The following is a 27,428-nucleotide window of genomic DNA, read 5'->3' as shown; positions in this document are numbered from 1 at the left end:
TTTATTTCATGAAAATACTGTCCTATTTTGAATAGACTCTGTGGCTAAGAAATACATATTGTATTGCAGAATTAGGGTTTTTTTTTTTTTTCTATTGATAACAGACACTTAGCAGCTAAATATTTGTATTTTCTACAAAATTAGATGGAAAAATGCTGCTGGAAGAAACAATAGGGGCTGATAGGGTTTGAAATATTCATTCTCTGACATGCCAATGTATAAATGCAGTAAAATGTGCTGAGTTAAGAATAAGAAACTTACATCTCACATAGCACAAGTATACATATGTAACAAATCTGCACGTTATGCACATGTACCCTAGAACTTAAAGTATAATAAAAAATAAAAATAAATAAATAAATAAATAAATAAATAAAAACAGGATGTCCCTAAGTTTTTCAGAAACTTTTATGGATACAATCTTATACTTGTGCTTATGTCTTCTGATAATAATTGGTTAAAAAAAAAAAAGTCCTCAAAGGTAATATTTTGACTTTTTGGAATTTCTAATAAATAAATCATAATTTAATGTGGAAAAAAAAAAAAAAAGAAACTTACACCTTAGGAAGCATCCCAATATTCCAGTGGGTTAATATAGGAATGATCTGGACAGAGTGGGCATCTGTAGCCAAATCTGTTTTCATAATGTTTTATATATCGTATTGTAACTTAGTATTCCAGCAAGACACAGTTTTACACTTACATTCTGCTTGTTCTTTCATTGAGCACTATATTTTGGAAATCCGTTCATGTCAGGACATACTGATCTACTCCATTCCTTTCAGCAGTTTCATTCCACTGAACAGATACTCTAAAATTAATTTAATTTAGCCTCATTGATGGCCACTTAGGGTGTTTCAATCTTAAAAGCTGATATAAATGTCCTTATACACATATTGTTATGGTCACGTAGAGCTCTCTCTTCAAGATAGCTTTCTTGAACCAACATCACTGCATCAGAGGGCATGAGTATTTGAAATATTGATAGATATTGACAAACTGCCCTTCCACCAATAATGTATGAAAATTCCCATTTTGCCCATTTTCACCACACCGAATACTATATATTTTAATTTTTGCCAGGTGAGTTTAAGTATGAACAAAGGCAAGGGAATGCGTTTATGGAGAAAAATCTGATGGTAACAGGTACTGGGTAAGATCATGTCAATGCAAAGAGGAAACAACCAAAACGCCTGTCCTCAAGAAGCTCTTGCCTAGTTGCTGAGACCAACAAATTAAAAAAATAACAATGTGAGGTGACAACTGCAAGAGGAGAGATTATTTTTAAAATGCCAAGAGAAGTAGCCAAATCGACCTGAAGGGCTTGGGAAAGCCTTTGCTCTGCAGTAGAAAATAATATTTACTCTGAGGCTTGATGGATGAGGCAAAGTTCACCACTGAGGAAAGCAGGAAAGGGCATTCCAGCAGGAAAACAGGATGGAGGAAGGTACAGAGGCATGAATGAGCCTGGCCTGTCCAGCAGTGGCACATGGAGCGGTGAAGAGTGAAGATGTGGGGGAATGAGGCTGCCCAGGTAGGTCAGAGCCCTGCTGGGAAGTTTCTGGAGAGGGGTCATATAATCAGAATTATGTCTCAGAAAGAGAATTCTGGCTGTCTCACAGAGAATGAACTGAGGCCAAAAACGTCTGTTACAGCTGAGAAAGAGACATCGAATTCGCTGCAGATTTTTCCCTGGAAATGCCTCCAAACAAAATAGACATTGTGGTTTGTCCATACCAAGAGTACTCTGTGTGGTTTGGGCCATGACACGTGAATTCAACAAGGATTTCTTGAGGTCTTACTATGAGTTCAGCAAGGCTAGCTGCTTGCAAAGACTAAAAAAGCCAGTGAAATAACTATGCCTTCTTTCAGCACCTACAATATACCAGACATTCTTTATACATTTTTTAATCTTTTTTTTTTTTTGCGATGGAGTCTCCCTCTGTCACCAGGCTGGAGTGCTGCGGTGTGATCTTGGCTCACTGCAACCTCCGATTCCCTGATTCAAGCAATTCTCCTGCCTCAGCCTCCTGAGTAGCCGGGATTACAGGCAAGCATCACCACGCCTGGCTAATTTTTGTATTTTTAGTAGAGACAGAGTTTCACCATATTGGCCAGGATGGTCTCGATCTCCTGATCTCGTGATCCACCCACCTTGGCCTCCCAAAGTATTGGATTACAGGTGTGAGCCACCGCACCTGGACTTTAGTCTTCACAATAGTCCTCAGTATCACAGATGAGAAAACAGAGGCTTTCAAAGGTTTCACCTGGTCATATATCCTGATATATTTATAATTTGCCATTCATCTGTAAATAAGAGCTTTACACATCCAACCCTATTTGTCCCCCCCCCCCGCCCCCAGAACGGAGTCTTGCTCTGTCGCCCAGGCTGGAGTGCAATGGTGGTGCAATCTTGACTCGCTGCAACCTCCACCTCCCGGGTTCAAGTGATTCTCCTACCTCAGCCTCCCAGGTAGCTGGGATTACAAGTGCCCACCACCATGCCCAGCTGATTTTTTGTATTTGTAGTGGTTTCACCATATTGGCCAGGCTGGTCTCGAACTCCTGACCTCAGGTGATCCACCCGCCTCAACCTCCCAAAGTTCTGGGATTACAGGCGTGAGCCACCACGCTTGGCCTCTCTTCAGTTATTTCTTTGATAAGTTTTCCCCTTCACTTTGCCTGTTCTTTCTTTATAGAATTATTATTTGCTGTTTGCCAGTTACATTTCCCAGATCCTTTTCCTCTTCTGGCCATGTCTTCAAATAGCAATATATGCGTATACTGATTGCATATAACAGGCTCAAGGAAATAATAGCATTATGTTAATGAGTGTCTAAATCATACAATGTAGTGGGCCTGGGGTCATCTTTATCTCACTGAAGGAGCGGTGGTATCTGAGAAATATGATGTAATGGACAACAGAGTAGATTGAAAGTAGAAAAACATATTCTGGCCTCAGCTCTGTTCCTTACTAGTTTAAGGATTATGGTAGAGTGTCTGCCAAGATGGTCGCCAACAATTCCCTCCACCCACTTACTCACATGTCATTCGCTTTATGAAGAGGTGGAGTCTATTTCACTTTCCCTTGCATCTGGGTTATGTGACTTGCTTTGACCAACTTATGCTGGCGTTCTACTGGAATGCAGTGGAAGTGACACTGTTTTAGTTCTAGGCCTGGCAGCTTCCACTGACTTCTTGAAAACCAGTAACTACCCTACTGGAGAGAGGCCCTTCTCGATCTTACAGCCTCATTTGGGTCTTCCTAGCTAAGACAGATCAGAGATGAACTGACCCAGTGAACTCCACCTTTTGCAGAATCATGAACAAATAAATGGTGGTGGTTGTTTTAAACCTCTAAGATTTGGAGGTGGTCTATTTCATACTAACAGGTAAATGAAACATAAACTGGTACCTGGATGTGGAGTGTTGCTGTAATAAAACCCTAAAGTATGTGACACTGACTTGCCAGCTGGTAACTAGAGAGATGACTGTGAGTGGAAGTTGGTAGAGCAGCGAGGAAATTGCTATGGAGGACTGGAGAAGAGGCAAACTATATCACGTAGTGGCAGGATGTTTGACATTGCTGTTGCCTGTGGTGACACGAGCAATAGAATATGAAGCCGGGTGCGGTGGCACACGCCTATAATCCCAGCAGTTTGGGAAGCCGAGGCGGGTAGATCCCCTGAGTTCAGGAGTTTGAGACCAGCCTGACTAACATGGTGAAACCTCGTCTCTACTAAATTAAAAAAAAAAAAAAAAATAGCCGGATGTGGTGGCGCAGGCCTGTAATCCAAGCTACTTGGGAGGCTGAGACAGGAGAATCCTTTGTACCTGGAAGGCAGAGGTTGCGGTGAGCCGAAATTGCGCCATTGCACTCTAGCCTGGGCAACAAGAGTGAAACTCTGTCTCAAAACAAACAAACAAACAAAAAAAAAAACAAAAAAAAAAAACAAAGAAAAGAAAAGAAGATAGAATATGTGCCATTGAACTTGTGGATCTAGCCAAGGAGATTTTCAGGTAAAATGCTGAAAGTGCCAATGGGTTTTATTGCCAAAGGGCAAGATCTGTTTGGTTTTCAAGCAGAATTCTAGTCAGTAAAATGTTTGCAAAGTAAGAAATGGTATCTGGGGAAAGACCAAATCAAGATGTGGCTATAAAAACTACTTTTTTTTTTTTTTTTTTTTTTTTTTGAGACAGAGTCTTGCTCTGTTGCTAGGCTGGAATGCAGTGGTGTAATCCCGGCTCACCACAACTTCCGCCTCCCAGGTTCAAGCGATTCTCCTGCCTCAGCCTCCTGAGTAGCTGAGATCACAGGCATGCGCTACCATGCCCGGCTAATTTTTGTATTTTTAGTAGAGACGGAGTTTCACCATGTTGGCCAGGATGGTCTCGATCTCTTGACTTTGTGATCCATCTGCCTTGGCCTCCCAAAGTGCTGGGATTACAAGTGTGAGCCACCATGCCCGGCAACAACTTCTTTTTAAAGACTCCAAGAAAGATTTAATGTGGTGCTTCGAAGACCATCTCAGGGCTTTTAAGAATCTTAAGTGCATTGTCCCCCTGCAGCCTGACATGTAAAGTAGAGAGAGATCTATTTAAAAAAAAAAAAAAGAATGTGAATCTTGGAACATGGAATTAAACCTCAGCAAGATTTACATAAATAAAGTTTTTGAGAAAATTGTATATAAATTTTGGAGCGTGGTGTGAACCTTAATAAGATATAGAAAATCCACATGGTTTTTAAGATACTTGTATTAATGAAAGAACTGCCAGCTTAAACCAGAAAAAGTGCAAAATGCGAAGAGGTTTCTAGACCTTTCAGTTTCTCCTGGCATGAATGAAGCAGACTGAGAGAGCTGCTCAGCTACAAATATGGGCCATTCTTAAGAAAAGGAAATATATCTCAAAGGGAGGAGCCTAGATGTCAGAGGGCAAAACCAAAAACTTGTGTAAGGCAATGGATTAAAACAAAGATCAGCAAACTGCAGCCCATAGGGCAAATCCAGCCTATTGCTTGTTTTTGCACAGCCTGTGAGCCAAGAGGCCTGGCAGCTTCAGCTTCTGCTTCTAGAAGCCTGGCTGCCATGACTACCATGGTGGAGGAAAAGAGGAGAACCTGGAGGATGTAAGACCAAGGAAGAGAAAGGCCCAGCCTGGTCTTTGTCATTCTAGCATTCCCAGCTCAGTTGCCAGACAAAGGAAGCTGCTTTCAATCTTCCAACCCCATCTAAACTACCCAACCCAACATGCTGTGGAGGCGCACCAAGCTGTCCCCACTAGGTACTGCTTAAATTGCAGAATCACAAGCAAGTACATGGTTATGTTTAACCACTAAATTTATGAGGATAATTTGTTATACTGCAAACGCAACTGACACGAGGGCCTTGGGTGCATTATTTAATCCCTGGACTGGGCAGGAGATTTTATTTGGACTCCAATTTCTTCATATATAAAAATCAAGAGCCGGATATAGTAATTCGCACCTGTAATCCCAGAACTTTGGGAGGCTAAGGTAGGCGGATCACTTGAGCCCAGGAGTTCGGGACCAGCCTGAGCAGCATAGCAAGACCCTGTCTTCTCTACAAATAATAGAAAAATTAGCCAGGCTTGGTGGTGCGGGCCTGCGGTCCCAGCTACTTGAGAGGCTGAGGGAAGAGGATTTCTTAAGCCTCCATAGTCAAGGATGCAGTGAGCCCTAATCACGCCATGCATTCTAGCCTGGGTAACAGAGTGAGACCTCAAGTAAAAGATACAATAATAATAATAGCAAAAATCAAGGATAGGGCAATTTAATCTCTAGGGCCCCTCCCTGTTTTAACATTCTATTATTCAGTGAATAATTGTATTCTATCATTCTATCACATTTAGTGAATGCCTATCATTGCTAGCTAGGCGCTAGAAGAGGTGTTGAGTGCTGCAGATAAAGTGCAAACAAAACAAAGTTAAGCACTTAAGAGAACAATATGGACAACAGCAGGCAATCTGAGGGCTGATGTAAACATTCTCCTCAACTGGGGGGAAAATAGTCTTCTGACTAATACTCAAAAGATCTTTTATACTGGAAGAACTGGCCTCACATTCCTCAGAAATAGCAAACTATGACTTCTAATAGCTTCATTTTTATGATAACATCAGTGCACATTTCTTTAGCATGAAGCAAAGCCTGGTGATTGTACAAATCTATGGAAGTTTGGATTTGCTGCACGCCCAAGATGAGCACAAAATTCTTTTGGCCATTTGATGTCTTTTATATATTCCATATGATTTAAATTAAATTTTATCTTCTGTAAAAGGCCTATCACAGCACAGTTATGAATAAGAGACTGTGGAACCTACCTTGAGATATACAGAAGGGAGGCTGAATCGTGCCCAGTATTACTGTCTGCCTGTGTAGCCCTAACCTTCCAAAATGTTCACACCACGTACGTAGACAAACACTATTTCTGACTTTGAAGCTTTCAGGCTACATTGAAGAGCTAGAAATGTAAATCAGCAATTGTGCCCAAAGTGTTGCTTTATTTTCTATTTGGCCCTGTGGTAGGGCCCATTATGTATAATTCCTCCTGAAAGCATCGTGTATAATTCCTCATGAAAGCGAAAGCATCGCGTATAATTCCTCGCGAAAGCGCTGCGTAACACAGAGCTCTGGGTGGGTTAAGAGACCCCAGTTGTGGTTGACTTTGCCTGTCTCACTCTATGACAGTGAGCCGAGCACTGAATATCTGTTGGCCTTGCTATCATTCTCTGATTCCCAGGCGTGAATTGACGCTCAACTGGAAAGTAAAAATGGATGTTAAGATAAATGGGAGATTAAAACACAGAATCATCAAAACCAGGAAAAAGAGCTGCAGGAAGTGAGTGTGCAAGGAGGGGTTTAAAAGACCAGCGAGAGGTCCTCGGGATTCTCAGCATTGCTTCCCTGTTAGTTTGAGGTTCGAATACAGTGTTTGCGTCATCTCACATACAACAAATAGGTGTTTGCCTGCACGTTGCCAACGTGACTCTTGGAAGAAAAGCAAGAAACTGCAAAACCGAGCAAAGGAGTTGGCTAAACGGCTGCAAGAAAAACACACACACACACACACACACACACACACACACACACACACACACACGGAAGAAAAGCGAGAAACAGACTCTTGGAAGAAAAACGAGAAACAGCAAAACCGAGCAAGGGAGTTGGCTAAACGGCTGTAAGAAACACACACACACACACACACACACACACACACACACACACACACACGGAAGAAAAGCGAGAAACAGCAAAACCGAGCAAGGGAGTTGGCTAAACGGCGGCAAGAAACACACACACACACACACACACACACACACACACTCACTCTCTCTCTCTCTCTCTCTCTCTCTGTCTCTGTCTCTGTCTCATAAGAAAAGCGAGAAACAGCAAAACGGAGCAAGGGAGTTGGCTAAATGGCTGCAAGAAACACCCCCCCCCACACACACACCCCAGCAGTCATGAAAGAAAGACGAGAGGAAAGTTCTTTGTTGAAACTCCGGGTTCAAAGCTATGGGCCCCACCCAGCTCAGGACCGCTTGCCATGAGGCCGCGCAGAGATGCCCCAGGCGCGGAGAGAAGCAGAGCACAGCCGTGCTAGAGGCAGGGGCGCCTCCCTGGGCGGGACTGAGGTGGGATCCTGGTTCCTGGCTTTGGCCTCCCAGCCCGGGCTTGGGGCTTCCCGGCGCTGGGAGGCCGGGGCGGGCCAGGCTTTGCAGCACAGGGCGAATCTCCCTGCCTCCCCGCGCGCCCCCCGGGAACTGGCGGCCAGAGGTTAAGCTGACATGTTTGAAGACGGTAATGGGGCGCTGGATGCCAACAGTCCCAGCTCAAGGGAGTCCAGATTTATGTTTCTTGGAACAATTCTTTCCTCCACTGCATTAACGCCAGAAAAAAAAAAAGCCACTTAAGCAAGTTCAGAGTCTACTACTGAAGTCTTGTTAATTTATTAACCCAAGCCGAGGCTGAGAGCTCGACGTGGCACTTAAGAAGTAAAATGAGGAAAGGAGGAAGAAACGGGGCCCCTGTGGGCCTCGGGGCAGCCTCGGCCGGGCTTTCTGGGAGGGCAGGGCCAGGGGCGCGGGGGCCGCTCCCACGTGGCGCGGCTCGAGAGCGTTCCAGGGCGCGGTCCCTGCGGGCCGGCGGGCCGGGGTGAGTCACCCCTGACTCCGGGTGGGAGCCGGCCGTATAAGGGGGAGGCGGGGCGGGGCGGGGCGGGCCTCGCCTCGCCGAGGGAGGATATGGCGAGTATAAAAGCCCCACCCTGGCCAGCCGGCTCTGCTCGGCATCTGGGGACGCTCTCAGCTCTCGGCGCACGGCCCAGGTAAGCGGGGCGCGCCCCACCAGCCCGCTACAGGCCGCCAGCTAGCGGGGTGCGGAGACGCTGGGAAGAAGGGTACCGCCTGGCAGGGAGGCTCCGGCGACTGGCCCCGGAGGCCGTCGGGGGCAGGGGACTGAAGGGACAGCTCACACTGGAGAGTCTTTTGGGGAGGGGGCTAAGGTGTTTGGGGCAGGCGTGAGCTCGGGCCGGGAGGGTCCAGGGTAGGGTGGGGGGTCGGGCTTCTCCAAGAAGTCCTTGCGGGAGCGGGGCGAGGCGGCGCGGGGAGGGGGGCGGAGGGAGGCCCCGCATTCCAGACGCGCCAGGCGCCGCCGAGGCAGGGCGTGGCCGCCCAGGAAGCTGTGGGTCCCCGGCGCAGCAGTAGAGAGTGGGCTTTCCACCGCCCCCTAGGAAGTGCCCCCATCTGCTCTAAGTTACTGTACTCAGAACAAACGCGCGCTTGTGGAGTTGAACCGACCAGCAAGAGGGAAGTAGCGGGGGAAGATGAGAGGAGAGAATGTGAGTAGGCACCCCCCAGTCTCCCCCCCCCCAATAAAAGAAAACATAAAAACGTCAGTTATTCCCCCTTGGTCTGGGTTATCTGGTAGCATAGCAACTTCGGATTTCACTCTACCTGGAGAGTTGCCCGCTTGTTTGAACACATTGGCATCAGGAAGGTAGTGTGCCCCATGATTCTGTGGGGAGGGGTGTCCTGTTACTCGCCATGATGTGACAGTGAGTCAGGAACTGAGGGTACAGAGAAGGGCGTGGCGCCCCGGGGCTGCTCCCTCCTGGCCGCTCAGTGCAGCTGGCCCCAGGGCTGGTGTGGAGGGCTTGGGTTCCATCAGCTGCCTGTTGAGAGGAAGGAGGGGAACACCAGTTTCCTTATCTGGGAAGGTGGCTTAAGGATACCTGTTCTTACCACCACCCAAACAGGGTTATTGGAGATTCCAAAAAACACCGTCATTCGATAATAAATGTGTAAAGTACACAAAAAACACAAAGTGCTGTGCAAATGCAAAGTGTCATTTTTGTAGTCAGATTGCCATTTTAAAGCTGTGGGTGTCTGTGTGTGTAAAAGAGGAGTGGCCTCATGGGTGCACCCTGGGCCATTACCAAAAGCCTTAAGCTGTTGCCGTGCAAGGGCCTGGGCCCCGGACTGTACTGATGGATTCTGTTCACATGCGTGTGCTACTGTCCCCGTCTGGAACTTGGTGACTTGGAATGCAGAATGCACTTTCCCACTGAACCAGTGTTGCAGAAGGTGCTGACATTCTCAGGCTAGCCCTGAAAAACCTATTTAACATGCACTGCCTAATTATGGGGTTGGTGGTGGGGAGGTGGAGGGTAGTGAGGGGCAATATGTGTGTAGGAAGACTAAATCACTGAAATATTTTTCTGAAACTTTTTTTAGCTTTAAGATTGACACTGAGTAAATTATTTTAATTGGAAAATTATGTCTTTGCCCCTGTTCCACTTTCTTTTTTCCACATTCCACCTCCTTAGAGACGCTCTTCTGTGACGTATTACAACAGCCATCCAGGCCGGTCCAGTTACGCTGCATTCCTTCCTCCTTCCCATTTCAGCAGACCTGCATCCAGCTAGAGGCTAGCAGATTGAATCAATAGTCATTGTTAGAAATGGTTGGTGGTCCTAACAACCTCAGCAACCCAGAGGAGTCCTGTTATTTAAAAAACAACAGGCTGGGGCGCGGTGGCTCACTCCTTAATTCCAGCACTTTGGGAGACCGAGGCGGGCGGATTACAAGGTCAGGAGATCGAGACCATCCTGGCTAACACGGTGAAACCCCGTTTCTATTAAAAACACAAAAAGTTAGCTGGGCGTGGCGGCGTGCGCCTCTAGTCCCAGCTGTTGGGGAGGCTGAGGCAGGAGAATGGCGTGAACCTGGGAGGCGGAGCTTGCAGTGAGCCGAGATCGTGCCACTGCACTCCAGCCTGGGTGTCAGCCAGATTCCGTGTCAAAAAAACAAAAACAAAACAAAAAAAAACCCAGCGATGCTGGGCGTGGTCGTGGGCCTGTAGTCCCAGCTGCTCAAGCTAGAGGATCTCTTGAGTCCAAGGCCAATGTGAACAACATAGCAAGACCCAGTCTCAAAAAATAAATACATAAAATAATTTAAAAAACCTTGTTCACCTAAACAGATCTATAATTTATAGAACTCAAAGTGGTAATATTCAGGCAGTATGAAGGAAGATTTTTGGTAAGACTGGGGCAGCAGAGGTGCCCTTGATGGGCAAGGGCCAAGAGTGTTAACACAGTCCTGCTTAATAATTTCTTCCCTTCTTCCAAGTCTGTTGATTATCTAAAGGTCAAGGGTTTCTCCAAGTGTCCATTGCATCTGCAGTGGAAGGGTGTGACCATCTATGTGCATTTTTACAATCGGAGGTTTGTGATTTGGAGACCGTCTAGATTTTGTAATTTCCTGCAGTGCCAAGTAGCCTGCCTGTGGTAAATGCCCAGGAAATATTGCTGACTCACTGACTTTGATTAGGAGCTCAGTCTTGCACTGGAGTCTCAATATTTAACATCTTGTGTCTTTGAGCTATTAAACTGTGGTATCGATTGACATTAGGCTTGCAGTCATGGCCGTTAGTTTCCTGGCTAATTTCTGATTTGAGCAGTTTTCCTGGCAAAGTAGATATGCTTCTATAATTGCTATTGATTTTGAGGGCTGTAGGCTCTCACCATTGGGCCTAGAATCTGGCACTAATGCATTGTCTGGAGCCTTTGTTCTCTCTGTGCTTGTGCAGAGCCTGGAGCCTGCGGAGACATTTTTCATTGAGGGAGAGTGGGATTGTCACAAAAGGTGTCTCAGGCCCTAGTGGGCTGCTTTAAACAACCATTTATTCCACAAAATGTTGATCACCTCCTGTGTTCCACTCGTAGTTATGGGCACTAGGGATACAGCAGTGAACAAAACAGACTCCCCTCTGACAGCCCCCAAAATCCCTGCTCTTTAGACCTTAAATCTGGCGGAGAAAGAAAAGAGACAACAATTCCAAAAAGTGAATTTTTGGATTTTAAACTTTATATTTTCCCAAATTAATACCAGTTTCTGAACTTGGCAGGGATTCATTTCCCTTTTAATCCAGCTGTTCCACAGACCTAAACTTCGTATTTTGCCTACCTCGGGGAAGTTTTGCTTAAAGTTATGGTGTCTTAAGCTGCCTTCCAGATTCAGTTGTGAGAATTAAATAGAAATGGAATGTTCCTCTTTTTCTCACATGAGAATCCTCTTCACTTTCCCCGGTGCCACACCCTATTCTAGTTGTAGGCCACACCAAAGGAAATTCCAGTCCCTTAAAAAAATTGTTTCCACCCATTCACTGCCTGGTATGTTTTTTCTTCTGCTGTTGCCAGAGGCAGTCCTCATCTACTTTCTGGAGGGACAGGTCGCAGTAGGGGTCAGGAGATGTCCATATTTGTCCTTCTGGGTGGTTCCATCAGATTACTTCCAAATCTCCCTTCTAGGATACACCCTGAAGCCTTTTTTTTTTTTTTTTTGAGATGGAGCCTTGCTGTGTCACGCAGCCCGGAGTGCAGCAGTGGCACGATCTCTCCTCACTGTAGCCTCCGCCTCCCAGGTTCAAGTGATTCTCCAGCCTCACCCTCCCGCGTAGCTGGGATTAAAGGCACCTACCACCATGCCGAGCTAATTTTTGTATTTTTAGTAGAGACAAGGTTTCATCATGTTGGCCAGGCTGGTCTGGAACTGTTGAGCTCAAGTGATCCGCCCGCCTTGGCTTCCCAAACTGCTGGGATTACAGGCATGAGCCACTGTGCCCGGCACACCCTGAAGCTTTTAATCCAGCTGAGTTTAACCTTGTTAGAGCACAAGTCGGTAGCACCCAGGTGGCCTGAGTTTTACCCCAGGTGTGGTGTAGAAATTTCTGATTCCAGGGAGTGACTGTGATATGAAAGCCCTTTGTCCATGCGCTTTGTCTCCCTGCCACACCCAGGCTACACACTAACAGCTCAGAGGAAATCAGAGTCCTAAAGCCGCTCATACATCGTGCCACTTTGATCCCTTCTTGCCAGGAGTTGTAGGTTACATTCCCATGTTGTCCTACGGACAGAGCTAGGACCCAAGGAGCCCTGACTGCACAGAGGTGGGGGCCATGGCTATATATTGATAAGAGGCTGCCCCGAAGGCTTTGTTAAGATTTGCAGAAGTTGATGATTTAAGCCTCCAGCTCTGAATGCATGGAACTGGAACTGCATTTGAAATGTCCAGCCTGAGGGAGAGAGAAAACTGAGGAAGGAGAGTGTGTTGGAAAAGAAGAAAAAAAAGACTTTCTAATATAGAAAGATCCAGTGTGTGTAAACCATCTCAAGATGAAATTGAATGCCTGTCGTGTGCCAGGCACTATGCTCAGATCTGTGAGAAAACAGGAAGGAGTAGGTTGGAAATGTTGTGAGCAGATAATATGGAACACAGACTTTACACACGCAACTCTAATGTTGCACAGACACACAAAAAGCTGCAGAAGCACGGGGCAAGGAGGAGTGTGTGAGAAAGGTGGCATTTATGATTTTCTGTATCCTAAAGACTCATTCATGTGTCAGCTAATTAAGATTGAGGTTCCTGGTGGAGGGAACTTAGAAAGTGCTGGCGTGTTTAGGGAAGAGTTAACAGTCCAGTTAACTCTTCTGTGCAGGATGCGTGTATGCGTATGTGTGTGTGTGTGTGCAGAAGGTATTTAAGGAAAGGTAGGTAAGTCCACAGTGTGGAAGATCTTGAATGCTGACATTGGACTTTTTTTCTGTAGGCGGCCAGGCCCTGCTGAAAATACAATATGTGGGCCATAAAACACTGAAATTGAGTTGTAGACTCAAAGGCCTGGATTTCCCAACCCTGAAAGTGCTTCATGCCAAGTGACATCATTCTTCCTGCCAGTCTCTTTCCACCCACTCCAACCCCAGATCAGGAGACCAGCAGAGAAAGGCTGTGAGAGCATGAGGCTGCAACAAGTCAGTAGGGAGCAAACAAATACTGATTCCGATCAGGCCACAGAAGAGACAGGCTAGAGCAAGTGCTGTGTGTCCCTCCTGCTCGGTTTGATCAAGGCCACTGGGCCGAATTCCAGGAATTCTGGGGAATGAGTTGGCCCTGTGACTAAGTCATTAATCAAGACCAGAAAACCAAGGGGAAGAGTATCTGCTTTCAAAAAGGTTCTGTTAAATAAAGATGCAATAGGTGGGTGGAGGATGGAGTACAGTGGGAACCCCTCTCCCCACCCAGTACATGCTTTTTTTTTCTGTTTTAAATTCCAGTGTGGCCTGTAGACTGTGAGTCCAGGACCGTGTACAGTAAGAGCTTTGATGGAGAAAATCAACTCTCCATACTGCCACCCCTACTCATTTTTGCTTTAAAATCTTCATTTGAATCATCTAGTCCCTGATTGATTCATCATGGTTGCTAGCCATCTGTTTTGTGGTAACGCATCAACACTCCACATTTAAACTGTGAAGTGGGTGTGTCCATGAAACTTCTGGATTAGACTCAGGTTTGCCTGTGCAGACCAGCCCTGTTGCAGTATGTTTTTTTTTGTTCAGATTAACATTTGGGCTTTCTGGAACTGGTTCTTATTTCAATTCAGTCGAATGTGTTTTTACTATTTGAAGTGTTGACTTTTAAGTTTTCTTTTGTTTAACCTTTTTGTAAACTTTTACCCTTCTTTTTGGGAGTGAAAACTGCTTCACTTGTCCTTTTTTTTTTGTAACCTCACTTTTGTAGTGAAGCAATAAAATACAATAAAATCTGTAGAGTTTTTTTTTTTTTTTTTTTTTTTTTTAAAGAACAAACCCTTTAATTATTAGGTTGGTACAAAAGTAATTGTGGTTTTTTGCTATTAAAAATAATGGCAGTTACTTTTGCACCAACCTGAATAAGATAGTTCTTATGTTGAGTGTAAATGACTTGTTTCTCAATAACTGCACGGATTTCATTAATGATCAGCCTTGCACTGGGGGCTTTTCTAGCCGGGCATTCACAGTCTTATTTATCAACCTTTTCAAGGCAGAAGAAACTGTTCTTTTCGTTAGGGTGGGGACAAGTGACCTGTTTTCCTAACCAAGTAGTGAATGATTTTAAACCAGTTTGAGGTGGGTATGGCTCTTATCAGCAAGTCTCCCTGTACCTCTAGTTTATTTCCTTAAACAGAAAAACTTTCTCTGATAAAGGGCCATTGTAATGATGTTGTCTAGTGACCCAGCTCTCCCTGGGAATGGAAGGCCCTGATGTGTAGATGTACTCATCAACAGATTGAATTTGTTGATTTTTTTTTTTTTTTCCTTGTTTGCGAGTTGAAACCAGTCGGCCAGCTGGGTGAGGCTGAAGTGTTGGAAAGAGTGGTGCAAACTGCCATTTTCATGTTCTTTAGAGAAGTCTGCCAGAAAAGGAGTAGTGGTTCTGCTTTTAATGGATTTATGAATTTTACACGGTGATGAGGACTGAGTAGAGGTGGAATTGTCTCATACAGCCTGTAGACTTCATTTTTAATTTTCATTCGTAACAATAGGTACATTAAAGTCAGAGTAGTTGTTTTCAGTAAGAAAATTCTGCCTCCAGAGCAAATGTTTTGGTGAATAGGTAAATATGAGTACTGAGTCCCAATCACTTTGGCTCATCAGTATTTCCATAGGCAAGCTTAACTTTGCACCATTCAGAGACTTATATTTTAGGTTCCCCACAGGGCACCCCACTGGACATGGCTCATTTTCCAGCGTGTTCTCTTGTTCTCCTGCCACCCTGGGGCATTCTTCCTCTTCCCTTCTCCCCAGGCCTTCCCCCTTGCTTTAAGGCTGTGAGTCACCCTTCTCAGCTGTGATTCACCATTCTCAGCCTAGGCAGTCAGCACCTCCCTGTTAAGCCCTTAACTAATCCCTCTCTGATGACTATGATCTTTCTCTCTGTGTCTTAATCACTTGGAATGAAGAACCGTTGTGGTGAGGTTGAAAGGGCATTGGCTCAGGAGTCTGGGGATCTGGGTTTTGGCCCTGCCTCAGCTGCTTATTCACTGGGTGACCCTGCGCTAGACTTTAAGTGTGTCACAGAGGCACGGAGGGAAGAGAGCTCAAAGGTCCTGCAGGGAGGAAGTCTGCATTTCACAGTTTTATAAGTGTCTTTTGTATCCTTTCATATTTTGCAGGCTCAGCATGTGCTTGGTATGGGTTCGTTGATTAATTCCTTCAGTATTACCAGTGTTTGTAACCTACAGTAGCACTGCCAAGACTTCCTTTTCCTGCTTTCAAGGATAGCAGCACACTGACACAGTCTCATTAGTGAAATATACTATATTAGACTAATGTTTTAACAAACAGTGAATCGCACATCGCAAAGCCAACTTCGCAATATTTGATCATATGCAAAATGACTTTGCATTGCTAGGGGATTTGATGGAGTGGTGAAGCAAGCACTGTATTTTATTTCTTTTTATTTTGTTTTTTGGACCTCCAGATTTTATTGTCCTCATAATAAAACAAAAGATGACGCTTAGAACTGGATCACTTGGCCCTTTCTTTTGTGATGTCCTCCCAGTTGAAAATGTTTGCATGTCTTCACAGCCAGCATTTTCTTAGATCTGCAGATGGGCTCAGCACACTCAAGCCTCAGCATAACCTCCTTTGTAGTTTTAGCCATTTTCCAGAAAATTGGCTTAGTCTGCCCACCATAGTCACTCTGCTTCTTGCCATAATGCCGCTTTCCCTTGGGCATACAGGGAGTCCTGGTACTGGGCCATTTAGTGGGGTTGGTGCTTGCCACACTTCTTACAGAAAGTGCAGTAGGTTTTAGGAATGTTCACCGTGTTTTCTGGAATGCTATCGGCATGGGAGGAAAGAGGCCATATTTTATTTCTAGGGTAAAAATGTTTGCCATTAAACTCGCATGAAGTAGGAAATATTTATATGGATACAAAAGGCACCTGCGTGGGATGATGTCACGTTTCATAGATACTGCTTTGTGCTAAGTGTGACTTTGTGGTTATTGTGACGTTTGTGTGTCTTTTTTTCTGCAGAATGGTTATAAATAATATAAATGTTATGCAAAATAGCAACTCATTGTTTTCAAGTTGCTTTAGCACCTACATTATGTAAAGATACTCTTAAATCTGTAGGGGGACTGGGACTACCCAGGGAAGATGAGGTCAACCATATACTCTCTACTGCTTTGAACTGTACCTATACATTTGCCATTTGAATACTTGGCACGTGTAGGGCACTTAAAACATTCTGTCGAATAGATGAATTAAGTGGTATCAAAAAGTGCCCTGGCACTGAAAGGCAAGATAGAGTTCTGTGGAGTAGGGGGTCGTGGTGACCCTGTTGGAGCAGATACTAAAGTGGTGGTGACTGCGGACAGGCAAGTCCCACTTTGGCCCTAGTCTACTTTAGCTGGGGAGTGAACAGAGGGAACTGAGGCTGGATTCTGATGCTCATCTTTGAAGGCTGGGCTCTGCTGGAGGACTGATTTCGAATGATGTTGAATGATTTTGAGAAGATTAAATAGATTTAGTTGATGGTGGCATGCAGGACTAATTTGATGGAAGAGCAACACAGTTGTGAAAGTGAAACCAAAAGGAAGATTTGTGGGGCTTTTAACAGTCTCCTCAAGGTGTTGTGGCTGTGGGAGAAGAATTAACATGAATGGAGGGTGTAAAGAAGCCTATCAGATTGTGTTTGATCTGCACAGTACTGGGGAGTCCCATGTGGGAGCCGGGTAGGCAGCAGTCTACAAAGCTCAGAGCTTGAAAGACAGCTTGAAAGAACAACACAATGAAAAGTTACGGTGTCTCTAGTTGAGATTTTCTAAACATCAGAACTGATGTGAGGTACCTAATTTCATAAAAAGTGGAATTTAGTCTATACTAAGTGGAAACAACTCTGTTTACAACTCTGACTTGCCGGTCCTCTGTTTTTGCTTTTGTTTTACGTTTGACATTTTTTATTTTTTATTTCTTGCCTGTTTACGGTAGAGACTAGAATTCTGCACGGCAGATGACAACAGTTTCTCTCCTGCTGCAGACCTGGTCCAGTTCTGACTGAGTCCAGGGGTGATAGTTAAGGCCAGGGCTTGGGTGGTTTGATGTGAGTCCTAGGAATTTCACTCTGCTTTGGTAATTCTCGGGCTGAGGGATGCTGATGAGACCCTCTAGAATGTTTCTTGGTTCATGTTGAAGTTGGAGATTTCTTGCTCTGTCAAGAAGACTGTCAGCCTGGGCAACATAACGTGACATTATCTCTACTGAAAAAAAAGAAAGAAAAAAAAAAGCCAGGTGTAGTGGCACACACCTGTAGTCCCAGCTACTTGGGAGGCTGAGGCAGGAAGATCTCTTGAGCCCTGGAGATTAAGGCTGCAGTGAACTATGATTGCACCACTGCACTTCAGCCTGGGTGACAGAGAGAGAAACCCTGTCTCAAAAAAAAAAAAAAAGGGCTGGGCTCACCCTGTAATCCCAGTGATTTGGCAGGCTAAGGCGGGAGGGATTGCTTGAGCCCAGGAATTCAAGACCAGCCTGGGCAACATAGTGGGACCCTGTATCTACTGAAACATTAAAAAAAGAAAAAAGAAAAAAAAAGAAAAAAAGTCAAGAAGACTCAAACTTGTGGCTGTTACAAAGGTTTTGGGATTAAGATTGGGTTACGGCTCTCTGAGATCCTCTGGACCAGTACTACTCCATAGAAATAGAACGAGAGCTTCCTATATTGAAAATTTTCTAGTACCTACATTAAAAAAGGCAAAATAAATGGGTGAAATTAAATGGAAATAAGATATACTCAAGATACCATAGTTGTAATTGTAATATATGATCAATATATAAATTATTGGGCTGGACACAATGGTTTATGCCCGTAATCTCAGCACTTGGATCACTTGAGGCTAGGAGTCCGAGACCAGCCTGGGCAATATAGCAAGACCCTGCCTTTACCAAGAAAGAAATTATAAATGAGAGATTTTATATAGTTTTTTCATACTATGTCTTCAAAATTCAGTATGTCCTTTACACTTACAGCACATCTCAGTTTGAACTGACCACATTTCAGATCCTTTGTAGCCACATGAGGCTGGTGGCTGCTGTATTGGATGGTTCTGCCACAGAGCAAGACTTTTTAAAATGGTCTTCATTTTTTTTTTTTTTTTTTTTTTTTTTTTTTTTTTTTTTTTTGAGACGGAGTCTCGCTCTGTCTCCCAGGCTGGAGTGCAGTGGCTCGATCTCGGCTCACTGCAAGCTCCGCCTTCCGGGTTCACGCCATTCTCCTGCCTCAGCCTCCTGAGTAGCTGGGACTACAGATGCCCGCCACCGCGCCTGGCTAACTTTTTTTGTATTTTTACTAGAGACGAGGTTTCACCGTGGTCTCAATCTCCTGACCTTGTGATCCGCCCGCCTCGGCCTCCCAAAGTGCTGGGATTACAGGCGTGAGCCACCGCGCCTGGCCTGGTCTTCATTTTTTTGTTTGTTTGAGACGGAGTTTTGCTCTCGTTGCCCAGGCTGGAGTGCAGTGGCGTGATCTCGGCTCACTGCAGCCTCTGCCTTCTGGTTTCAAGCTTTTCTTCTGTCTCAGCGTCCTGAGTAGCTGGGATTACAGGTGCCCACCGCCAGGCCCGGCTAATTTCTGTATTTTTAGTAGAGACATGTTGGCCAGGCTGCTCTCTATCTCCTGACCTTGTGATTCACCTGCCTCGGCCTCCCAAAGTGCTGGGATTACAGGTGTGAGCCACTGCACCCGGCCGATTGTCTTCATTTTTAGGAAAGTTTTAGGTTCATGGCAAAGTTGAATGGAAAATACAAAGAATGCCCATGTTCCCCTGTTCCCACACACGTATAGCCTCTACTGTCGACATCCTGTATCAGGGTGGTACATTTGTTAGCGCTGATGGACCTGCATTGACACATCATTATCACTCAAAGTCCATAATTTACATTAGCATTCACTGTTAGTGTTGTACATGGATTTTGACAAATATATGGCATGCATCCACCATTACAGTATCATATAGAATCATTTCACTGCCTTAATAATCCTCTTTGCTCTACCTATTCATTTCCTCCTCCCCTGAATCCCTGATCTTTTTGCTGTCCCCGTAATTTCGCCTTTCCCAGAATGGTATGAAGTTGGAACTCTGCACTATGTTACCTTTTCAGTTGGCTTCTTTCACTTAGCAATGTGCAATTTAGGTTCCTCTGTGTCTTTTCATGGCTTGGTGGCTCATTTTTTTTCAGTGCTGAATAATATTTCATGTCTGAATGTACCAGTTAATTTCTAGAGCAATACTTTTTACAAACCAGCATTATACCCCATGGGTGGGACAAATTGGGGTGGGGAGGCTGTCTGCGAGTTGTGAGTGTGAGGGAAGTGGAAGGTCTTTGACTGACTTCACTGTGCATAAAAAGCTTCTGTGAGCATCAAGAAGAGAGGAGTGGTCTGGGGAGAGCCCAGGATGAGAATCTTGCAAAAATACATCCTTCATCACAACTAAAGGCAAATCCTCTCCTCTTACATTTCCCCACTTTCTTCCCACACCAGGCCTGGGATCTGCTTAGTCCAAAAATGTTCCTATAAGTTAGCAAATATCAATGTCAAATACTCTCGCCAAACCAGTTTTATGAAAATACTTAGACTAAGCAAACTGAAGAGAATAGAAAGCTGAATTTGCATGTGTGCAGTTTCCTTGATCAAAGAATATTAAGGAAAAAGAGACCAAAGCAGAAGTCGCTGCAATTTAAATGTCATTCCTGTCTATTTCAGGACGCAGCTCTGCTTTATTTTCTTTATTTTTGGGGTGATTATGTTGATGACCTGTCTTGTCTCTGTTGAGATAATTTACCACCAATTGAGCACTCCTTATTGGCAGGGATTGGGCGTATCAGTTCCGAGAACTGTTTGATTGCAAAGCTGGAAAGCCGATTCATCAGGCTGTCGTTTTGCTGCCCCATTAAGTATATTAACTGGAAGAAGATGACTTCATTTCAGCCATTTCGAATCTTAAATACAACAGATTCAATTCTTTATGGAATGAGTTAAGGTCAGAAAATCTGTCCATCGTCTTTCTCATAAATACTTTAATATCTTCCAAGTGTCATTGGACTAAGAAAGTAATTATGGGTAATAATAAAGGTTCCAATTAAGAATTAGGGCAACATGAAAATGCTACTAATTTCAATTCACGTTGTAGCTTTCAGGTCCTTCTCAATATATTTAATTACTTATGAGAAATATAGAAGTAGTGGCTGGTTTGGCAAGCCCATCACCTTTTATGAGAAGTAGAAGTCTCAGTTTTATCCTGTCTGAACAGGTTGCATTAGCCACGGGGAACATTTTGTTTTTGTATTCACAAATCAGTCTCCCCAGGTTCTGTTTACACAGAGGAAGAGAAAGACTGGCTAGTTTAGTAGTCCATCCCAACCCAAGGCAGACCATCTCTGAGCTTTAGTTTTTTTCAATCATAAGATGAGAATTGCATCTATTTGCAAAAATGACTCTAATATCCTCAGATGAAATGGTCCAAGGAGTAGAAATTAGCATAATGAATCGCTGTGCTTCAGAGTAAAGGAAAGCCTCTTCATAAAGACTTTTTGATGTACTTTTTTTCCAGCTTCCTTCAAAATGTCTACTGTTCATGAAATCCTGTGCAAGCTCAGCTTGGAGGGTGATGTAAGTATATCAGTTTCACTTTATGTAATTTTTGCAAGTTGGACATCTCTGGATAACTATGTTACTCTGTTTCCTTGTACATCTAAGGAAGATGGGGATGTTTCAGACAGTCATCATTTGGTTCTCCTCTTTCTCAATACTTCAGCTGTTCCTAGTAGTTCAATTTGAAGGAAATATCATGGCACTGGAAACTTTTCTTGGCCTCACATTAAAATTGGACAGAATTAGTGACACTGGAATGGCTGGAATTTTATTCTGCCATACTTAACATGTCATTGGTAATAATTGTTACAATGATACATGACTTTTAATGTGATGTCCTGGGATTGTATTACTGGTTGGCATAAGCCACAGCCATATCAAAAATAATTCTGCATCTTTTGGATTTCTTACAGTGTCCAGGAAGTTATTCCAGATGAGGGCTTATACTTTTATTTATTTATTCATTTATTTTTTGAGACAGAGTCTCACTCTGTCACCAGGCTGGAGTGTAGTGGCACGATCTCGGCTCACTGCAACCTCTACCTCCCGGATTCAAGCGATTCTCCTGCGAGTAGCTGGGACTACAGGCGCGCACCGCCACACCCAGCTAATTTTTGTATTTTCAGTTGGGACTGGGTTTTCCCCATGTTGGCCAGGATGGGCTTGATCTCTTGAGTTTGTGATCCACCTGCCTTGGCCTCTCAAAGTGCTGGGATTACAGGCATTAGCCCCTGCGCCCGGCCCGAGGACCTATACTTTTAAAAATTTAACACCTGGAAAAGATTTTCTCCAAAAAAGCTAGGATATTTCTTTTTTTTTTTTTTTTTTTTGAGACGGAGTCTTGCTCTGTTGCCCAGGCTGGAGTGCAGTGGCCGGATCTCAGCTCACTGCAAGCTCCGCCTCCCGGGTTCAGGCCATTCTCCTGCCTCAGCCTCCCGAGTAGCTGGGACTACAGGCGCCCGCCGCCTCACCCGGCTAATTTTTTGTATTTTTTAGTAGAGACGGGGTTTCACCGTGTTAGCCAGGATGGTCTCGATCTCCTGACCTTGTGATCCGCCCATCTCGGCCTCCCAAAGTGCTGGGATTACAGGCTTGAGCCACCGCGCCCGGCAAGGATATTTCTTTTAAAAAACCAAGAATATAATGAAATTGTTATAATTCATTTGTTTCCTTTTTTACTTTGACTATTAGGGAGTTCAGAAATAAATTGAATTTTCTTTCATAGGAAATATGTGAACCTAGACATTCTGTTGCATTTGTTTCTTTTTTTTACAATTAAAAAATTTAAGCTATATGTGAAATAAAATTATTTCAAATACTTTTAGAATCAAGTGGAATATAAATTGTGAATATGTAAAATAACTAATGATACTATACATCTTCCAGGTCATCTTGGCAGAAATGGCTTTTATACAAACTCAGCGCTAATGCTGGTTTATAGCCATATCTGACAGATCTTTCAAAATATGCTTTGATTGAAATTAAAATGCAATGTAGGCCGGGCGCGGTGGCTCAAGCCTGTAATCCCAGCACTTTGGGAGGCCGAGACGGGCGGATCACGAGGTCAGGAGATCGAGACCATCCTGGCTAACACAGTGAAACCCCGTCTCTACTAAAAAATACAAAAAACTTAGCTGGGCGAGGTGGCGGGCGCCTGTAGTCCCAGCTACTCGGGAGGCTGAGGCAGGAGAATGGCGTAAACCCGGGAGGCGGAGCTTGCAGTGAGCTGAGATCCGGCCACTGCACTCCAGCCTGGGTGGCAGAGCGAGACTCCGTCTCAAAAAAAAAAAAAAAAAAAAAAAAAAAAAAAAAAAAAATAAAATGCAATGTATCACTCAACAGAGGTTGACAGTGACTTGGGTCACATGGTACAAGACCCTCTGTATTGTTCATGGTACTTGCCATCAAAATGTTCAAATTAGTGGAGCCTGTGAAAGCACAGGTTGTATGGAGTGTAAATAAAGCCTATAGAGTTTTTTTAAAAGTCTTTTTTCTTCTTGAAACTTGTGCATGCTCTTTTTGACAGTAATACAAACTGCATGTTGAGGTCTGACAAATTCAGGTGATAAATAATTTGTTTCTCTAATGGACTTAGATTGTTTTTGCTATCAGGTTTTATAAGAGGGCTTTTCGTGTAGCCTCTGAAGTTACTCTACTTTAGTATATTTCTATGTGTGGAGAGGTGGGGCAGAAATAGAAAATGTCACATGTTCCCCAGTATTTTAAGGAAAGAAAAGATAACTCAACTTTGCCTCACTAATTTGATTTCAGACAAGTGGATTTTATAGGTAATAGGTTCAATTCTCTATTTAATTTCATTTCCAGAGGCACTGTAAAATGACACAAACCTTTTCCCCACTCACTGTTTTTGGAACAAGACAACGTATCTCCTGGTGAATGCAGTCATGTGTGATATGGCTCAGTGGCTGGACTGCCTGCCTTGTAAATAACTGATGGCACTCTTAATAAATGGGAAAATGTTTTTCCTTAGGTTTCATCCACATTTTATAGCTACCACAGCAAACACACTGAGCATTTCAAAATAGCACTTTGCCTTTTTCCTGAATGTGTGCTCCGTGTCATCAAGTTCATCTTACTGGAAAGTTTACGTGGTGAAATTAGATGGAACATACTTTGATAATGCATTGCATGTCAGAGTTATAAATATTAACTGGATTTAATATTTGGCCAAGATAGTCCTCACAAGTGCATTTGGAAACATTTGTCAAATACTGAACTTAGATTTCTGGCCTGTCCTGGGAGACATCTAGGAGGAAGGCATCTTAGTTGCTCACCTGTACAGTCTGAGTGCTAATAAAATGGAACGTCGTGGGTGCTGGGTGGTTTATAATGTGTTGCCTGTGGGTGGAGAAGTAACTCAGGGATCTTGGCCTTTTCACTCTTTACAGAAACTGCACCAAGGCCAAGTCATCACATTATATGGGCATTATGTGCGGGGGAGTTGGGGTGATTGTAGGATGGGAGCCTTGATGTTGAGGGTGGGCAGTGATGCTGCCTCCACCAGCCATCAGCCAACCACAACTAGATTGTCCATCCTCTTTGTCTGCCCTTTGCTTTGGGACTGGGTAGCAGGGAGAGGGAAAACTGTAAGAGCATTTCAAAGAAGGAGGGAAGTTAATACCTTGAAAGGAGAAGTGATGTAGAAGCATGCCATTGTCCTTACCTCAATCTGGAATGGGAGAGATTCCCACCTGTCAGATCAGGAAGGATAATGAGCTTCAAAAAGCACTGAGAGGCTGGGCGTGGTGGCTCACACCTGTAACCCCAGCACTTTGGGAGGCCAAAATGGGAAGATCACTGGAGCCCAGGAGTTCAAGAGCAGCCTGGGCAACACGGAGAAATCCCATCTCTTAAAAAAATGAAAAAATTAGCCCGGTGTGGTGGCGGGTGCCTGTAATCCCAGATACTCAGGAGGCTGATGTGGGAGGATCACCTGAGCCCAGGAGGTTGAGGCTGCAATGAGCGATGATCACACCACTGCACTCTAGCATAGGCAACAGAGTGAGATCCTACCTAAGAAAAGAAAAGAAAAGCATTGGGAAAGGAGGAGGGTGTGGTTTAAAAGGCAATAAGAAATCTTAGCAAGAGTGGAGGGTGGTAGGCAGAAGGAATGGTGTTAACGAAGGCAGAGGGAAGGATACAGAGGAGAGAGGGGAGGAAACACAAGGAGGATGTGGGCTGTCTGGTCAGACCACTTTGGTGCCACAGTGGTGAGCAAAGTAAAGAGGTGGAAGAAGCTGCTTCCATCATTGATCTGAATTGTAAGCTCAGCAACACCAGTCCAGTAGAAATTTGTGTGCCTGTAGCAGAAACCTGACTAAACACTCTTGTCATTGAGGCATTTCCATATTTTCAGCTTATTTCAAATTGTTGCCAGCCCAGTATAATGGTCTTCAGAGCCCTCCTGAGTAAATGGTGGCTTCAGGTCTCCAGCTTTGCATTGTCTACTTTTGAGCTCTCATGAAAAGTAAGATGAAAAGTTGAAATTGAGACAGCATATTCTAAACTAGCTGAGCCTTTGAAGAATTCTTATTAGAAAAAATGAAATTACTTGCATGAAGTGTGATGGTGTGTTAATACCTACCTAGTTGCTTAGTATGAGAAGGATTTGAATTGTTAAAGGAAACAATAGGAAAACATATTAGGAATTGTTATTTCAACAAGGGAATTTTAAATGTGTGTCATTTGAGTATGTTTATCTTTTAACCTCAGCACTCTACACCCCCAAGTGCATATGGGTCAGTCAAAGCCTACACCAACTTTGATGCTGAGCGCGATGCTTTGAACATTGAAACAGCCATCAAGACCAAAGGTAGGTGATAACATTTGTCCTCCTCTTGTCAGGGTCTTAATGAGACATTTTTGGTTGTCTCTTTATTCTCCCTCAAATTGCCATACATTGGTAATTTGAAATTGTCATTGAGCTTTAATGGAGTGGATCCAGACCTGGCTCAACCCACGCCTCCTTTCCTTCCTTCCCTCCCTGCTTTCTTTCTTTCTTTTTCCTTCTCTCCTTCCCTCCTTTCTCCCTTTCTTCCTTCTCTCCTTCTTTCTCTTTTCTCCCTCCTTCCTGCCCTTCCTCCCTCCCTCCCTCCCTTCCCTCCCTTCTTTCTTTCCTCCCTCCCTTCCTTTCTTTCCTCCCCTACCCCCCACTTTCTTCTCTTTGGCGAGATCTACAACATGAGATAGTATTTAAACCAAGTAGTGGTTAAAGGAAATCAGTCTGGGAGCCAGATCTGGTCCTAGGGGTATGTGTTTGGGTGCAGCTCTTCACTTTGAGGCTTCAGTCCCTCTTCTGCAAGGAAGAAGTTGGTCATGGTGGTCCCTAAGGGCATTTCTTGTTCCAAGTTCCCTTGAATTTAATTACATTTGCTGGAAAAATGCTGGGAAAATCTTACTGCATTGCTCTTAGATTGAGCTAGAGAGTGAAAAATTCAGACTTTTTTTTAAACCCCTGTAAGTTCTGCTGCTCCTTAGGCCTGGAGCTGGAATTAGAAGAGCTGTCAGAATGAGTATATTTCCTCAAGTTCTAGGATGAGTAAGAGAAGACCAGGAGGCATAAAAACCCTCCTCTTGAAATAAAGCAAATAAAGTGCCAATGGGTTAGGGTTGAGGAAGAGCTTCTTACTGTCATTATATTGTTTTCTGGGTCTACAAAATAGGATGTTCAGACTTTCTGGGCTTATATTAAATGAAGCAATCCTTGGAGTTGCCCCATCCCCTGAAAAATATTGCAGTTCTTGTGGTGACTTTTGTGATTCTCCACTTTTCCCCCCTTGGATAAAGCACTTCCTTTCACCATGAGGCCAGATTGGGATACAGACATGACCCAGCACAATTAGAGCTGCTGCTGGTTCATGCCCCAGTTAAAGAGCCATGTCACATTTTTCTCTTCTATGTACAGGGTTTTAGCTTACTGACACACTTAGACAGTTCACAAACGGTTCATTGAAAGACTGAGAAACCTCAACCACGATGACCTGGGAACCTGTAACTAGGATGATGTCCTGGTTTATGCCGGCGTATTTACTAATAGTGCACCTTACACTCTCAGAACCGTCTTATTTAGGGGGATACATTGTATGGTCACCTTTCCTAAAACCATGTGGAATCTGGTGACCTTGTTTCCAGAGACAGGAAGGAGAGTAGAAAAATCCATTTAACCTTCTATGGTTCTAACAAGATGTGAGGATTTATTTGCATCATCTGCCTCAGGGAAACCCTATGTTCTGTGTGGTTGCTGTGGACCACCCCCCAGATGACTGTCTGCACAGCTGAAGGCAGAATAATGAAGCATCCAAATTAGACTTTTAACAAAAAAAAAAAAATCTCTTTTTTTTTTTTGAGATGGAGTTTCGTTCTTGTTGCCTAGTGCAATGGCGTGATCTCGGCTCACTGCAACCTCTGCCTCTCGGATTCAAGCAATTCTCCTGCTTCAGCCTCCCTAGTAGTGGGGATTACAGGCACACACCACCATGCCCAGCTAATTTTGTGTTTTCAGTAGAGACAGGGTTTCTCCATGTTGGTCAGCCTGGTCTCAAACTCCCGACCTCAGGTGATCCGCCTGCCTCCGCCGCCCAACGTGTTGGGATTATAGGTGGAGCCATCTCGCCCAGCCCAAGCTTTTTTTTTTTTTTTTTTTTTTGGTGCTTTTAAATGACTGTTCTTGCCAAAAGTTACTAATCAGAAAATTAAACTACAATCTGCAGGGCTTGTTTCACTACAGTCAGTTCCAGTCAGTGAAGCATAGTAGATGAGAACGTGTGTGAGCCCAGGTTCAAATGCTGGCTCCACAGCTCACTCATTAGCCATCTGACTCGGAAAACACGGAACTGATAAGACTGAGTTTCCTTGCCTATAAAGGGGTGCTAATCAAAGTTCCCACCTCACGGGATTGTTGTGAAGTATGAAGCA

At 44.2% G+C, this 27,428-nt stretch overlaps 1 protein-coding gene across 4 annotated transcripts in view; it reads left to right on the top strand.

Annotated features, from left to right (window-relative positions):
• Positions 1–1,418: 1,418 nt before the first annotated feature.
• Positions 1,419–27,428, top strand: part of ANXA2 (annexin A2) — a 56,221-nt gene continuing 30,211 nt past the window's right edge. The window contains exons 1-3 of one of the 4 annotated variants that reach the window (XM_015452886.3): positions 1,419–1,534; positions 20,953–21,011; positions 25,227–25,326. In XM_015452886.3, coding sequence (XP_015308372.2) covers positions 20,964–21,011; positions 25,227–25,326 — 148 coding nt within the window. In that variant the 5' untranslated portion in view covers positions 1,419–1,534; positions 20,953–20,963. Of the gene's footprint in view, positions 1,535–8,298; positions 8,856–13,285; positions 13,555–20,952; positions 21,012–25,226; positions 25,327–27,428 lie in introns of those variants that run through there. The other 3 variants (XM_005559693.4, XM_045395560.3, XM_065548002.1) reach the window with 3 other exon arrangements.

Source organism: Macaca fascicularis, chromosome 7 (assembly GCF_037993035.2).
Source record: "Macaca fascicularis isolate 582-1 chromosome 7, T2T-MFA8v1.1".
Classification (NCBI taxonomy): domain Eukaryota; kingdom Metazoa; phylum Chordata; class Mammalia; order Primates; family Cercopithecidae; genus Macaca; species Macaca fascicularis.
This window is presented reverse-complemented; position numbering and strand designations above follow the sequence as displayed.